The 11,896-nt window shown below is 38.8% G+C and overlaps 4 protein-coding genes across 11 annotated transcripts in view; 3 read left to right on the top strand and 1 right to left on the bottom strand.

The window, feature by feature from the left end:
- The window catches only part of MEP-1, a 61,590-nt gene that overhangs the window by 1,644 nt on the left and 48,050 nt on the right, over nucleotides 1-11,896 (top strand). The gene's annotated exons all lie outside the window — the stretch shown is intronic.
- Nucleotides 377-1,343, top strand: LOC135941948 (uncharacterized). 2 transcript variants are annotated; one of them, XM_065487763.1, is made up of 3 exons: nucleotides 377-527; nucleotides 798-865; nucleotides 910-1,343. In XM_065487763.1, the coding sequence occupies exons 1-3, from the start codon at nucleotides 381-383 to the stop codon at nucleotides 1,319-1,321; spliced, it is 627 nt and encodes a 208-aa protein (XP_065343835.1). In that variant the 5' UTR covers nucleotides 377-380; the 3' UTR covers nucleotides 1,322-1,343. The 2 variants fall into 2 exon arrangements, with proteins under 2 accessions (XP_065343835.1, XP_065343844.1); XM_065487772.1 differs by having other exon boundaries at nucleotides 928-1,342.
- Nucleotides 798-5,090, bottom strand: Taf6 (TBP-associated factor 6). Of its 2 annotated transcripts, XM_065487491.1 has the most exons (12): nucleotides 4,788-5,090; nucleotides 4,639-4,725; nucleotides 4,416-4,569; nucleotides 4,210-4,357; nucleotides 4,022-4,157; nucleotides 3,473-3,652; nucleotides 3,184-3,418; nucleotides 2,605-2,744; nucleotides 2,365-2,539; nucleotides 1,800-1,897; nucleotides 1,668-1,721; nucleotides 798-1,451 (listed from the first exon to the last, which is right to left on the bottom strand). In XM_065487491.1, the coding sequence occupies exons 1-12, from the start codon at nucleotides 4,935-4,937 to the stop codon at nucleotides 1,380-1,382; spliced, it is 1,629 nt and encodes a 542-aa protein (XP_065343563.1). In that variant the 5' UTR covers nucleotides 4,938-5,090; the 3' UTR covers nucleotides 798-1,379. The 2 variants fall into 2 exon arrangements, with proteins under 2 accessions (XP_065343563.1, XP_065343570.1); XM_065487498.1 differs by lacking the exon at nucleotides 1,668-1,721 and having other exon boundaries at nucleotides 4,788-5,089.
- LOC135941909 (uncharacterized) lies at nucleotides 5,288-11,765 on the top strand. Of its 6 annotated transcripts, XM_065487700.1 has the most exons (7): nucleotides 5,288-5,445; nucleotides 8,616-8,735; nucleotides 8,826-8,870; nucleotides 9,119-9,397; nucleotides 9,469-9,715; nucleotides 10,282-10,386; nucleotides 11,275-11,765. In XM_065487700.1, the coding sequence occupies exons 4-7, from the start codon at nucleotides 9,207-9,209 to the stop codon at nucleotides 11,497-11,499; spliced, it is 768 nt and encodes a 255-aa protein (XP_065343772.1). In that variant the 5' UTR covers nucleotides 5,288-5,445; nucleotides 8,616-8,735; nucleotides 8,826-8,870; nucleotides 9,119-9,206; the 3' UTR covers nucleotides 11,500-11,765. The 6 variants fall into 6 exon arrangements, with proteins under 6 accessions (XP_065343772.1, XP_065343781.1, XP_065343805.1 ...); XM_065487709.1 differs by lacking the exon at nucleotides 8,826-8,870; XM_065487733.1 differs by lacking the exon at nucleotides 9,119-9,397 and having other exon boundaries at nucleotides 5,289-5,445.

Below are 11,896 nucleotides of genomic sequence, written 5' to 3'. Positions count from 1 at the left end.
TTACTAAAGGTGTGTCCGGTGAAGTGCTGTCATTTCCCAAAAAGTCTTCTTCTCACACGAAAGGCGGAGTCGATGCACCTGCTGCATTCCTCAACCCTTCAGTGGGCGCGTTCCGAGTGCAACGCACTCTCCGGTTTTGGTGCATGTCGTGCATCTCCTCGTGTTTAATAATTACATAATGAAAGTGAGTTTTTTCCCTGCATATATACAAGGAGCAGCCTCTGGGAGATTCCCTTCAAGTGATTTCCATGTTGAGATAGACTAGCTTTTTGTTGATCAAACATGAGTTTGTCCGTATAATAATTAGGGACCCTTCATCATCTTTTATTGCACTCGTCGGAGAAGAGTTGATTGTCTTAAGGCTTCATAGACCTGAGAGGATGCACAGCACGGGCGAGAAGAGGAAGGAGGTGCACGCTGGTCACCAACCTTATATAAAGGGAGCATCTCCTCTCCAGAATCATCATTTTCCACACTGGACCAGACGGAAATCGAGCACTTGGAGCAACATGAAGACAACGCTTTTTGTGAGTTCTGTTGCATTTTTCTATATAATTATTTTCGTATTGACAACCAAAATATTATATCAGTTGCTTAATTTTGTAAATTTTAAGAACAATTAATTGCGTACGGCAGATTGATCTGCAATATGATTATATTTTATATGTATTCAAATTTAATTGGGAAATGCAAGAACCGCCTATAAGGATAATTTCATTTCTTTGTAATGTTGTTCTTTAATTTGATACATATTTTTTAAGGGAATAAGTAATTTTTAACTAACAAAATTTCTGTAGGTTCTGGTGGTAATTTCTTCAGGAATGGTGGCTGACGCACTTTTCTTGCCTCTGATTTACCGGATTTTGTGAGTCAAAAAATATTCGACCCTCATACGAATGAAATTTAAAGCGAAAATTGTTTTGACAGCGGAGCTGAGGAGGTGACCCCGAGCCCCCCGACGCGTTATGCGGTTCGTCAGCCTGACCGTCCGTACCCAGGGCAGCGAGCGCCGCCCTCGGTAACTCACCACCTTCCTCAGGCAGCCCCAATGCAGCAGCCGGTGCACGCGGAGTTCGCGGCCCAGATTCCGCAGGTGAGCGCCCCGCACCAGCCGGCCCAGTTCGCCATCCTGCGTACCCAGCAGCTGGTGCAGGCGCCGTGGTACCCTTCCACCTTCAGGGGATACGAACAGCAGGGTGGCTACGCGCAGGTGCAGGCGCAGGTTCCCATCCACCCTGGAGAAGTGAAAAGTTTGGACGGCAAAATGGAGAATGCTCCGATCATCGTCGGCACTGGCTACAATGTCCATCAGTCGAAATAAATTTCTTTGCCTTACACAAATTCATAAAAAGCAATTTTATTTTAACATCAAAGTTTATTCACAATGGGCTAGGGTCGTCATCAGCCTCTACTTTCGGTGTCACATACACTGTTTTCACGTTCGGCGTACTCTGAAAAAGATTTCCGTGTTAGATAAAGAGGCACGTTTTCACGAATATTGAATAGCTCAAATGGATACCAATCAACAAAATCCATTAAGTCCAAAAGACAAGAAGAAGCTTCCTACAAAAAATTGTAAATTTGAAGAAAGCAGGCACAAAGCAATTTTAATAGGAATTTTAGCTAATTTAACCGCTGATTAATCTCATGCAACATTATCAACTCACAAAGTTAGCTCCCTGCTGTGTTGAGTTGATTTTGACGACAGTAGGAGCAGATGGCTACAAAGGAAAGATAAGGAAGGCAGAAACGCTTAGCACCCACGAGAGAACTAGGAAAAGGCGTGCGCTTTTATCTACCTGTGACTGCACCATCACGAACTTCGGCGTCACATTGCTTGGCGTGACCGTCCGCAAACTGCCCGCGTTGCCCACAACGAATGTCCGTCCTGGTGCAGCTGAAACAGAAATAAATTTACTCTCAATATGATTTATTCCTAATTTATTTTCGCAATTTGTTTTGAGAATAAATAGTAATAATTAAACAATTTATATATTCATATCTTGCTTAAATTTACTGATCAAATTTTAATGCTTCATTTGAGAGCTAAATATAAAAATACTGATTGAGGCAGTCGTAATCAAGGCAATTCATTCAAAAACTGTTTCGATCAAGGAAAAATATCTGGACGAGACAAAGGAATGCGTCCTAGAGATTAAAATATTCATACAAACACACAGTAATGAGTCAAACTTATGAAAGAGAAATATATGTATCGAAAAAATGTAGGGAATTGTAAATATAAAAAATTGATAAATTTACTCTTCTTGGAATTAACTAAGGATGGGCGGCTAAGTGAAAATTGAACAGAAAAATTATTTCACACGTTTTTGAACTGTTCATAGCCATTTAGTAGGAGCCTACCTGGCTGGATTATTGATGAGGTTTGAGCTCTGGCCTGCGTGGTGGCTTGAGGCTGTTGCCGCGCTTTTAGGACTCCAGCGTGCAAACTGCTTCCCAGGTAGCCATAGTCCGTTTTGTAGTCCTCGATGAAATCAGGTCCAGGTCGCATTGTTTTTAGATGAGGCACCAGCGTTCTCTGGAAGTTTGGAAAAAAATAATGTGAGTAAATGCGAAGGTTGAATGCTTGGAGGATTTGCTTACCACCATCAAGGGCTTAATGTGGTCAGCCGCGATTTTGTCAGCGTTGCTGTTATTCATCTGATTCTCGACTCGGTCCGAGATCGACTTTATTTTCGGCACGAGAAATACTTTTACCACCTCAGCTCCAAGCTCCGAAAGTCCTAGAAAAATTTTTACACCAATTAAAATATTTGCATTGATTAAAATTTGTTTTCAGGCTCAAAATTAAAAAATGGAAAACGGTAGGTTTGTGAGAGAGAGCCCCCACGCTAAGCAAACCCCCAACTTGACCTTCCCTAACATAATTTTATAATTGCGTCTCTCATCTCTCTCTCTCTTGTCCCCCTCCAGTGCCATAACATTTCTTTTAAACACAACCAGATTACAATATAGTGTTCCGTTCTGCGAACACAACGTCAGCATATCGCTCTCATTACAATTCTTTGCTGACCGACCCAACATTATTTCATTCCCTTCTTGCGTCCATGTCTGTATAATAATTACATGCATTCCCTCACAGTTTGAGAGAAATTTAAGTGTAAGTTCATTGTGTAAGTTCATAACTTTGCACATTCATTAGCAAGATTGGCGAGGAATTACCTTCAACAGCGCCGTAGAGTGAGGCTAGCGGCGTTTTCTCATAACTGAGAGCTTTGCAGAACAGCCGAGTGATACGTGTCTGAATATTATTTGTCGAAGTGTTGAAATTTTTGCAGATCTGCGCCATGAGCCTTGACGCAAAGTCCCGCAGAGCCCAGTGGTTGTCCTGTTCAGGCCTCATGCATAGTTGCTTACTCACAATGCACGTCGTCACAGAAGGAATCAATTCGTGGAGCTGAATTTGATAGTCAATTCAGTATAATATCATTCAATTTTCAAGCCAACTCACATATTTTTCCAGATACAAAGACTGGTTGTCAAGTAGCGCTTTCACCATTCTCATAAGGTAAATAAGAAGGGCTAGGTTATTTTGAACTACGTTCACTCTAACACCCTCGGCGATGAAAGTGCACATCCGAGGCAGCATCTCATGCAGACCCGGATCGGAGGATAAACTTGTGAGCGCTTCCTGCAAAACGAAACATTTATTATATTAAAAAAAGGTCAATGAATGCAAAATGCTGTGAGAAAATTGATATTTAATCAAAGTAATCCAAAATGGCATGTTTATTATTTTTAAATGATTATTACCAAAGGAAGGAGGAATAGAAACTCGGGACAATAAGGAGTTTTGCCACATTATTAAAAAATAAGGCATAAATAAAAAAATTTGGTCTCAAGTCAAAATATAAATTTCGGAACATCAAAGCTTCATCCACAGTTTCTGCCCTGCCAAATACATAACGTTCTTACCACCTTTTCTCCTTTCACCTACATAATTTACATTAAATTTTCTTTGCCCTCATTTCCAAAAACTAAAAAAAATCAACAAACAAACCGCTCGTCTTGCTTCATCTGATCCAACACACGCTTCTGTAATTTCTTTGTAGTACAGTTGCTGCTCAACTGAAAGTTCGTGTGTTGCCAACTGTTTAACATGGACGGTCTCAACGTTCCGTAATTTGTGGACCTTGCTGCAAATCAAAATGGTCTTAACCCTGCTTCACCTCATTATTAAAGACATACCCGACAGGCTTTCCCGCCATGTCTCCTTTTTCTTTCTTAGTCGTTGCTCCAGCAGGGTCAATGCTTTCCAGCTTTTGGATTTCTTTAGCAACAGGTGGCGGGTTTTCGGGAATGGTCGGCTGAACTCCATCGATGCAGAGCCAATGGGCTATTACAAAGCATTTTTTACAATATAATTCTGCAAAGGTTTAGCTTGGTAAAAATACCCCTCAAACTGGGCTCGATTGGCATCTTTGGCAGAGCAATACTGGTCAGTTCGGCCAAGTCTATCTCTTTTTCGTCAGTGAAGTGCAGTTCTCTACCTCCACCAGAAGCAAATCGGAATGGAATGCCGTCTGGACAGTTAAATCCATATAATGGCTGAAGAGGAAAATTTTATTAGCATCATGACTTAAAATTTATCAAATTTAGATCATTATATGTATTTACCTCAATGTTTTTTATCTTAAGCGCATAGTCTATATCAGAGGTCGTGAGCTTCGACCTCTTCCCATGGTGCATGTATTTCCCTGCATCCTAGGGGAAATTTCATGTATTAATCTAACTGATATTTAGCCAGCTCTTCCATCGTTTTATACCTGGACGACTAGCTTTAGGCGGTAGGAAACTTCATCCGAAATCTCCCTGGCAGCTTCTTCGGGCAAGTTGGCAATGCCTATGCTTTCGGCGATGACTTTTATCGACTCTTGCGATAAATTCGTGCCGTACGAAGCTTCTTTCTCGCTCATTTCTAACTAAGACCAATTAATTAATTTGGGGAAAAATCGGAGCGCCCAATCACGCCCAATGCATTCAGCAAAAGCGAGCTTTCACTGCTTTTCCTTGGTGTATCAATCCACACCGAACCACACACTTCTTCTGTCGGCCCCGTTTGCTATTATTATTGTTTATGTTTCAAGATGGCATTCGGCTCCCACTCCAGCCTCTTTAAAGTTAAGAGTTAGAAGGGCTTGTATTCGCGCCATCTTTGATTATTGGTCGAAAATGCTGGCTAATGATGTAGTGTAAATTTAAATTTCCCGCGATTGTAAATGGTGCATTTATTTCAAAATTTGTTACGCAGCGCACAACGTAGCCATAGCCAATGAAATCACCAGGGTGCCAGTCAGTCACGCAGTCACGCCGCGCCGCTAGGCTAAGGTTCAGATCAGAATTCCTGAGTTCCCGGATAATGTTGATGGACATCATATTATCTACAGCGTTATTCTACGGGGCCTAAAATCAGTACTCTGTACCGTAAGTTTATTATTTCATTAATGTTTGAACATTTAATAACATTGAAGAGAAGCTTTGTTGCCGCTTCATATTTCAAAAGTGAACGAGGGCTTTAACCATTTCAAGGACGTCACTGTATCATACATTCAAGTTTGTGTCTGCATGTATGTATGTACCAACTGCAGGCGCCATAATGGTCGCAATCTGTGAGAGGTCAAATTACAGCTGATGTTTTGACGTCTCGCTGGGACGGAATAAATATTTGCTCTGCGTTTCCAAATAGCTCGCTAAGCAAGCCGCACGTGTCTCAATTCTGGTAACTCTTCTCTTAATTACTCGTAAAATTTGGGTCCAACCTTTGCAGGTCATTTACCGTCCATTAAATTCCATGCGATCATCGAGTCACGTTCGGGGCGTGGAATTTTTTACATCATGATGCAATCGCGTTGGAATTTTATCGAGTTGAATTTAGACAAAGACTTTTAAGTTTTAGTGCAGTTTCAATTTTCTTTGACTTTTCATTCGAGTTTGATTTGAGGCTGAAGGAGCTTGGAGTCAACTGGTTTGACCTTCTTCTTCGATATTAATTCCAACCGACAAAATTAAACTGTTGAATATATTATGCTAACCACTTTAAGCAATCTGATATTTTGTCTGCAATGTACACGCTGTTACAAGGTGCAGTCATTGACATCACTGATTTATCTGGAGCCTCATGAATTACACGCAATGTATGCGCATTATTTATGAACTTGAGGACGAGTAATTATAAATCAGCTTATTATTTCGTTGGCAAATTTAATATATATATATATATATATATATATATATATATATATATATATATATATATATATATATATATATATATATGGAAACGATTTACTTATTTTTATTGTTTACAGTCAATAGTTATAAAAGATTAAATTAAATGAAATATATTAGAAACAAAAACTTCATACATCAACATACTTACAAAAAAAAAGTATGAAATTCAATAAATTCCAATTTCCTTGCGTGCGTATTTAAATATTTTCTCTCATTTTTACTTTTCAATCATAGTGCCACATCAATCTGCGAAAGTGTTATAACTTTTGTCGAAATAAACAAAGACTTGCTTTGTACGCGGTTTTCCTGTTTGTGTACGTAACCTTGTAAATTCAGTATCAGGCATTAAAAAGGTCAAGCAAGGGGCTTTTGTTTTAGTTTAAGACATGATCTCAATTACTAACAGCGAATTCCTTCCAAATGCCTTCAGCCATGAAATTGCTTTAAAATGGAGGAAAACTGTGATTATTTTATTTTTGCTGATTTACTTACTCTTGATAAGTTAATTAAATTTCATCTTAAATTTTTGAAGTTATGAAAATAATTTTTTATTTTGCCCTTAACACCTGCTGACCTGCAAACTTAAATGTGTTATTTCCCAATTGTCTCTTAGAATTAAACTAAAAACTTTAGATAGCTGAAATGATCCAACATATTGTTACAATAAATTTCTTGTAATTGAGGCAATGGTGAAGTTGGCTAACTCGTAAATAGTGTAAAATAATAAATTTATTATTATTATTTGTATTAATAAATCTGTCCTGTCCTAACATCTGTTGATTATAAAACAACAAAGCAAACACTCGAACAATACGCTGACAAGTTAAGTGCCTCTGGTCAGTTGGCAACGTCTGGATTAAAACCAGTAAACTTCCAAAAATCAAGGCTCAAAATTAAAGCTTGCTCAATATCAGGAACTACTAGGATAGGAAAGATTTAATACAAAAAAATATTACTTAACACAATTTACGTGTCAGCTAACTTCGCCATTGCCTCATTTGCAAGTAATTTTGTAACAATACAAAAAATGTTAAGAAATATTGAATTTCATAAGGGTTGCTGGTAATTCTTATGAAATTTGTTGCACATTTTTTTTTAATTTTTCAAACCTTATGCATTGGAAATCATTGTGTAATATATGACAGTTTGCGTACAAGTAAACTGTAACTTTACTATATTTATGTCGTACACCTTTGGTGTTTCTTGAAGAACTGATTTGACAATGCACCATGAAAAAGGAATTCTAATCTTTGTAAGAATCGGATAAAAGTCTATTTTATTTTGTAAAGGAGCCTGAAGGGGAGCATCGCATTATGTGTCGTTTGAGGGGAACTAAAAGGCATTATGTCGTAGGACCGCGTGTCAAATAAATAGAAGTGAGGAATTGAATGCCAGACTTAAGAATGTGAGGGAGGGAATAGGGGTTTATATTTTTGGTGACTGAGGGGAGCAAAATATTATTTAGAATTTTTAAGGAGAAAAAAATGTTGTTATATGTGCTTGGAGTTTTACACGCTTTGAATTATGCTCTTGCTGTGCTATTTATTGTATGTTAATAACGCAGGAGCTTGTAGGTGATGCTTTGTGCTAGCGGGACAAAAGTTAAGGGACAGGATGGGGTATGTCGCAATTTTCACTTTGGCCATTGAAATATTTCAACAAATTCTTGAAGAGAATTTTAGAGACCTTGAACTTAGAAAATCAGTATGGGAGGAAAAAAGCGTCGCTTTCGATTTTTCTGTGAGTTTCTGCCGTTCGTCTGTGTCAGGGTTTTACCTGACGATATTACGATCAATATTATTTGTAACGAGGTAACCAATGTAAAATATTCGGGCGTCCAAAGGGGAGCATGGAGGGAGAGTCTCAGGTTATACAACCACCCCTCACGGAGGGGAGTTCTCGCACACACCTGCGTCGACTCTTTTCATCTCCTGCTGGCGGCGGACTGGTCAAGTTGTTTCAGTCGGTGGACGTTAATTTACTAAAAATTTGATTGCTATCTGTACCTTAAAGGTGTGATAAGTTGCGACATTCAGGGTTTTATCTTCGTATTACTCTGCTGCAATTTTTATTTTTAGATTTACTGCGCTTAGAGGGTACAAGTGAAATCCAGCTCTTTGAAGTATGCGCCATCTTGTCAATTTATTCTTTTTGTCATATCTTGAGAAGAAATTGGGGCATAACATATATCATGTTTTTTGGGAAAATCCTTCATATTTTCACAAGGAAGAAAGCGTGTACTATTCAAATTTCAAAATGTATATTTTACAAATCTAAATAATGTTAAAATTACTTTACAAGAAATTTTCTAAATTCATATTTGCATAATAATAGAAAAGCGCTTTTTGTTCCTTTTTTTGCAGGGGAGATGTTATTCACCAGGATATGACCTGCACCTTTTCCTCGCACAACTAGCCACACAACTTGCCGCTTCGCAAACTAACTTTAAGAAACAATTTCATGGAATCCTCTCAGGTTACTAGGTTAGTAATGGATTGTTTTAATCTTAAAACTCATAATCATAACACCACTAATACTGTTGCAGCTCTTAATAATTTAATATTAAATTTTAGAGAGTTAAACGCATATCAGGGAATGACGAGGGATATTTGAACGTTGTAAGTAGTATTAATTTTTTAGTTTTTCTAACAGCACGATTTTGTTTTAAACGAGATGTAACACAATGGTTTTTCATATTACGAAATCATTTGAATTAGATCTTCATTTTATTGTTTCCAAATAACACAAAACCCTCGTAACCCAAGTAACACAATGCTTTAGGGAATTTCGGTGCTGTCGCAGAGAATGAAAAGACTGATTGTGTGTCGCATGTCGTTTCAACTGCCGCTTCTTCCCATTTTTCAAGCACGCACGCACTCATCGCTTTGCAACTCGGCCTGTCGCCTACCAAACACCAGTTCGCGCTCGTTGTTGTCTGAGTAGCGCTTACTGATATGCATAATTGCTACCCAAGCGCGAGGGGGACTCAGGGCGCGGATGTAACTCACGCGCTGAGCAGTCCTAGCTCGGTAAACTCTGCTCAGAGCAACAACAACAACGTCGACGGTTTTCTTACACAAGCTCGGGGCATGGCTGATTTGATTCGGTGTACGGCAAAATATTCCATAATCGAATGTCACAAATAGTAAGGCTCGTCACGGGTGCGTCCGATGAGCAGCTAAACACTAATCGACTTTTCTGTCATTTGCGCCACAGCCAAACGACGATGAGCCCGGAGACGCCGCCGCCGTCGCCGCCCAACGAGCAGCAAACCGAGGCCAAGATTGAGTACACGGACGCCAGCACCATCAGGATGAACAAAGACCGGCTGTACAAGCGGCGGCCGGCCTCCACCGAACTAGATGACTCTCTGGTGCCGCCGGTCGAGTTCAGAGAACCTGTCGATGTGATAACAAAGGCGCCCTGCATGCGCAACTCGAGTCTTGACGGACACGAGCTAGAAGTGAGCCTTGCTGTTTTTACGAAATGTCACGGGTTGGAGGACAAAATTGGCTTGGGTTGGAGGGCAAAATTGGCTTGGGTTCGACGATGTTCGCTCCTGAAATCAGTTTTTAATGGAAGATAATGTATTGTGATTACTATTTTTCATCAAAATTTTAGTCTAAAAGTTTTACAGAAAAATTTAGCAACACTTAGAAATCTTAATTACTCATCCCCCCTTGTGCGAATTAAAAAATTAGGTGTGAACTTGGTTAAATACGTATATCGGCAAGGTCAAAGGTCCCTACTGTTATATTTTGTACCTAATTTAAAATTTGAAATTTAAAAGTCATATATGCTAATATTTCAGCTATTTTAAAATTAAAATTTTTTAACTCTTAAACCCGGTAGATACAAAACGCTTGTCGAAATAATTAAATCTCGCAGGTTACTAGCAAACACTGATACGTAATGAAAATATTGTCGATTTTCCTTGACCCCTTGCTAATGCTGCCCTCATTCCCGTGACACGTCGTATTTTCTCTCCACCCCACAAGATTGCAATCACTCCACTCGTTTCTATTTCAGAGCTGGAACTGGGATCGAGTTTCCTGCGGAACGGGAATTTTTATGTGGGAGCGGGAGTGGGAATATTACATTCCACAAGAGGAAAAGCGGTTTTTTAAGAAGCGTGTAAAGTTTTTTGCTATATCATTCTTCCTAGAGTTTAGAGCTAGACGATTTTAGTCCAATGATATGGTAGTTTAGTCTATGTTTTCCAAATTCCGCCTCTTGTGATCCTCATTCCAGCTACTTGATCCGCACCTCGATTGCCACAACGTCTTGTTTCAGTTTTTGGGGTTTGCAGTTTTAAATTAACCTCTTGGCATATGCGGTTATTATTTTCAATTAAGAGCACTGGCAACCCTATCCCCTTGCACACACCTTCGTGTTCAAATAATCGCATAATGGCAGGGTTTTGGATTTCCTACGCCTTGGTTTGAGGTGTACCACTGAGTTTTTTGGATTATAAATAGAACATTATAACGCCTGAATTAAGGAAATTTATAGTCTTCGTGAAAACTTAAATTTGCTTCAAATTTAAAATAGCAATTTCTGGGAAGTTGCTTAAAATAGTATAAATAAATCTTTGTTGTTGTTATTGATTTTGATTATTGATTAATTGAAGTGGGAGTATGAAATTACAAAAACTCTTCAAGAGTTTCAGGTAAAAATAAGATTTTAAAATGATGCAAGAAATTAAAATAATGAGTGGCTGAATTATAAATAAAATAAGCTGACAGCGTCCCATTCCTAATTTCATTTTAATCCAATTTAAAATTTTATTGTTTCTATTATCATGATTTACCTTTTCATTCACATTTCATTATAAACCAACAACCTTCCAAACACCAAATTACCTTCATTATGATTTAAAATATCAAAATCCTACAAACTCGGTAAGCACAAAGAATACCTGGAAAATAGAACCCTGCATTCTGGGATGAGCGATGATTGTTTTAGCTAAAAAAATCACCTTGTGCCGTGCCACTGCAATAAATCTTATCATGGGATTTTCAGCTTATCACGAGTGCCTTGGATGACGTGGACGCTATAGGCTGTCCGGCGCATGAGCTTGACGAGAGGTCAACTGGCGAGTCTGATGCCCACTCAGCTGGCACTGCCAGCGCCAAGAGCATGCACGGGCTGATAGACAAGAAGTTTGATGACGATGAACCTCAAGGTGCGTTGTACAACATGATGATCAGCTGCTGCACGTGTCTCGGTATCTTCTGTTTCACATAACTGAGTGTTAAACCGAGAAGGGAGACTCTTGACTGCACCTATGCTAATTCCTCTTACGCCTAGAGTACATTTTACAATGTCGGTTAAGTACAAGAAAGATATTTTAATACTCTTCAATTTTAAGGACGATATTAACAATAAAAGCTTTCATTCTTAAGGAAGTGGCTTTATTATTGAAAGGTCACTAGCAAGTTTGTATAAGAATCAGTACACTAATTAAAATGGATGCAGTTTATATTTTAATAATAAAATGACATTAAAACTAATTAATCCTGTGACTTAATTATCACTCTGGAAAACATAAGCTTGCAAACCGAATGAGACAATCGGTTAAAAATAAATGTTACTTTCTGAATGCATTAAATGTCATGACGATGCACTGAGCGAATTCCGTACA

This window comes from Cloeon dipterum, chromosome 1 (assembly GCF_949628265.1).
Source record: "Cloeon dipterum chromosome 1, ieCloDipt1.1, whole genome shotgun sequence".
In the NCBI taxonomy this organism is placed as follows: Eukaryota; Metazoa; Arthropoda; class Insecta; order Ephemeroptera; family Baetidae; genus Cloeon; species Cloeon dipterum.
The sequence above is the reverse complement of the archived record's forward strand: the minus strand, read 5'-3'. Positions and strand labels throughout refer to the sequence as shown.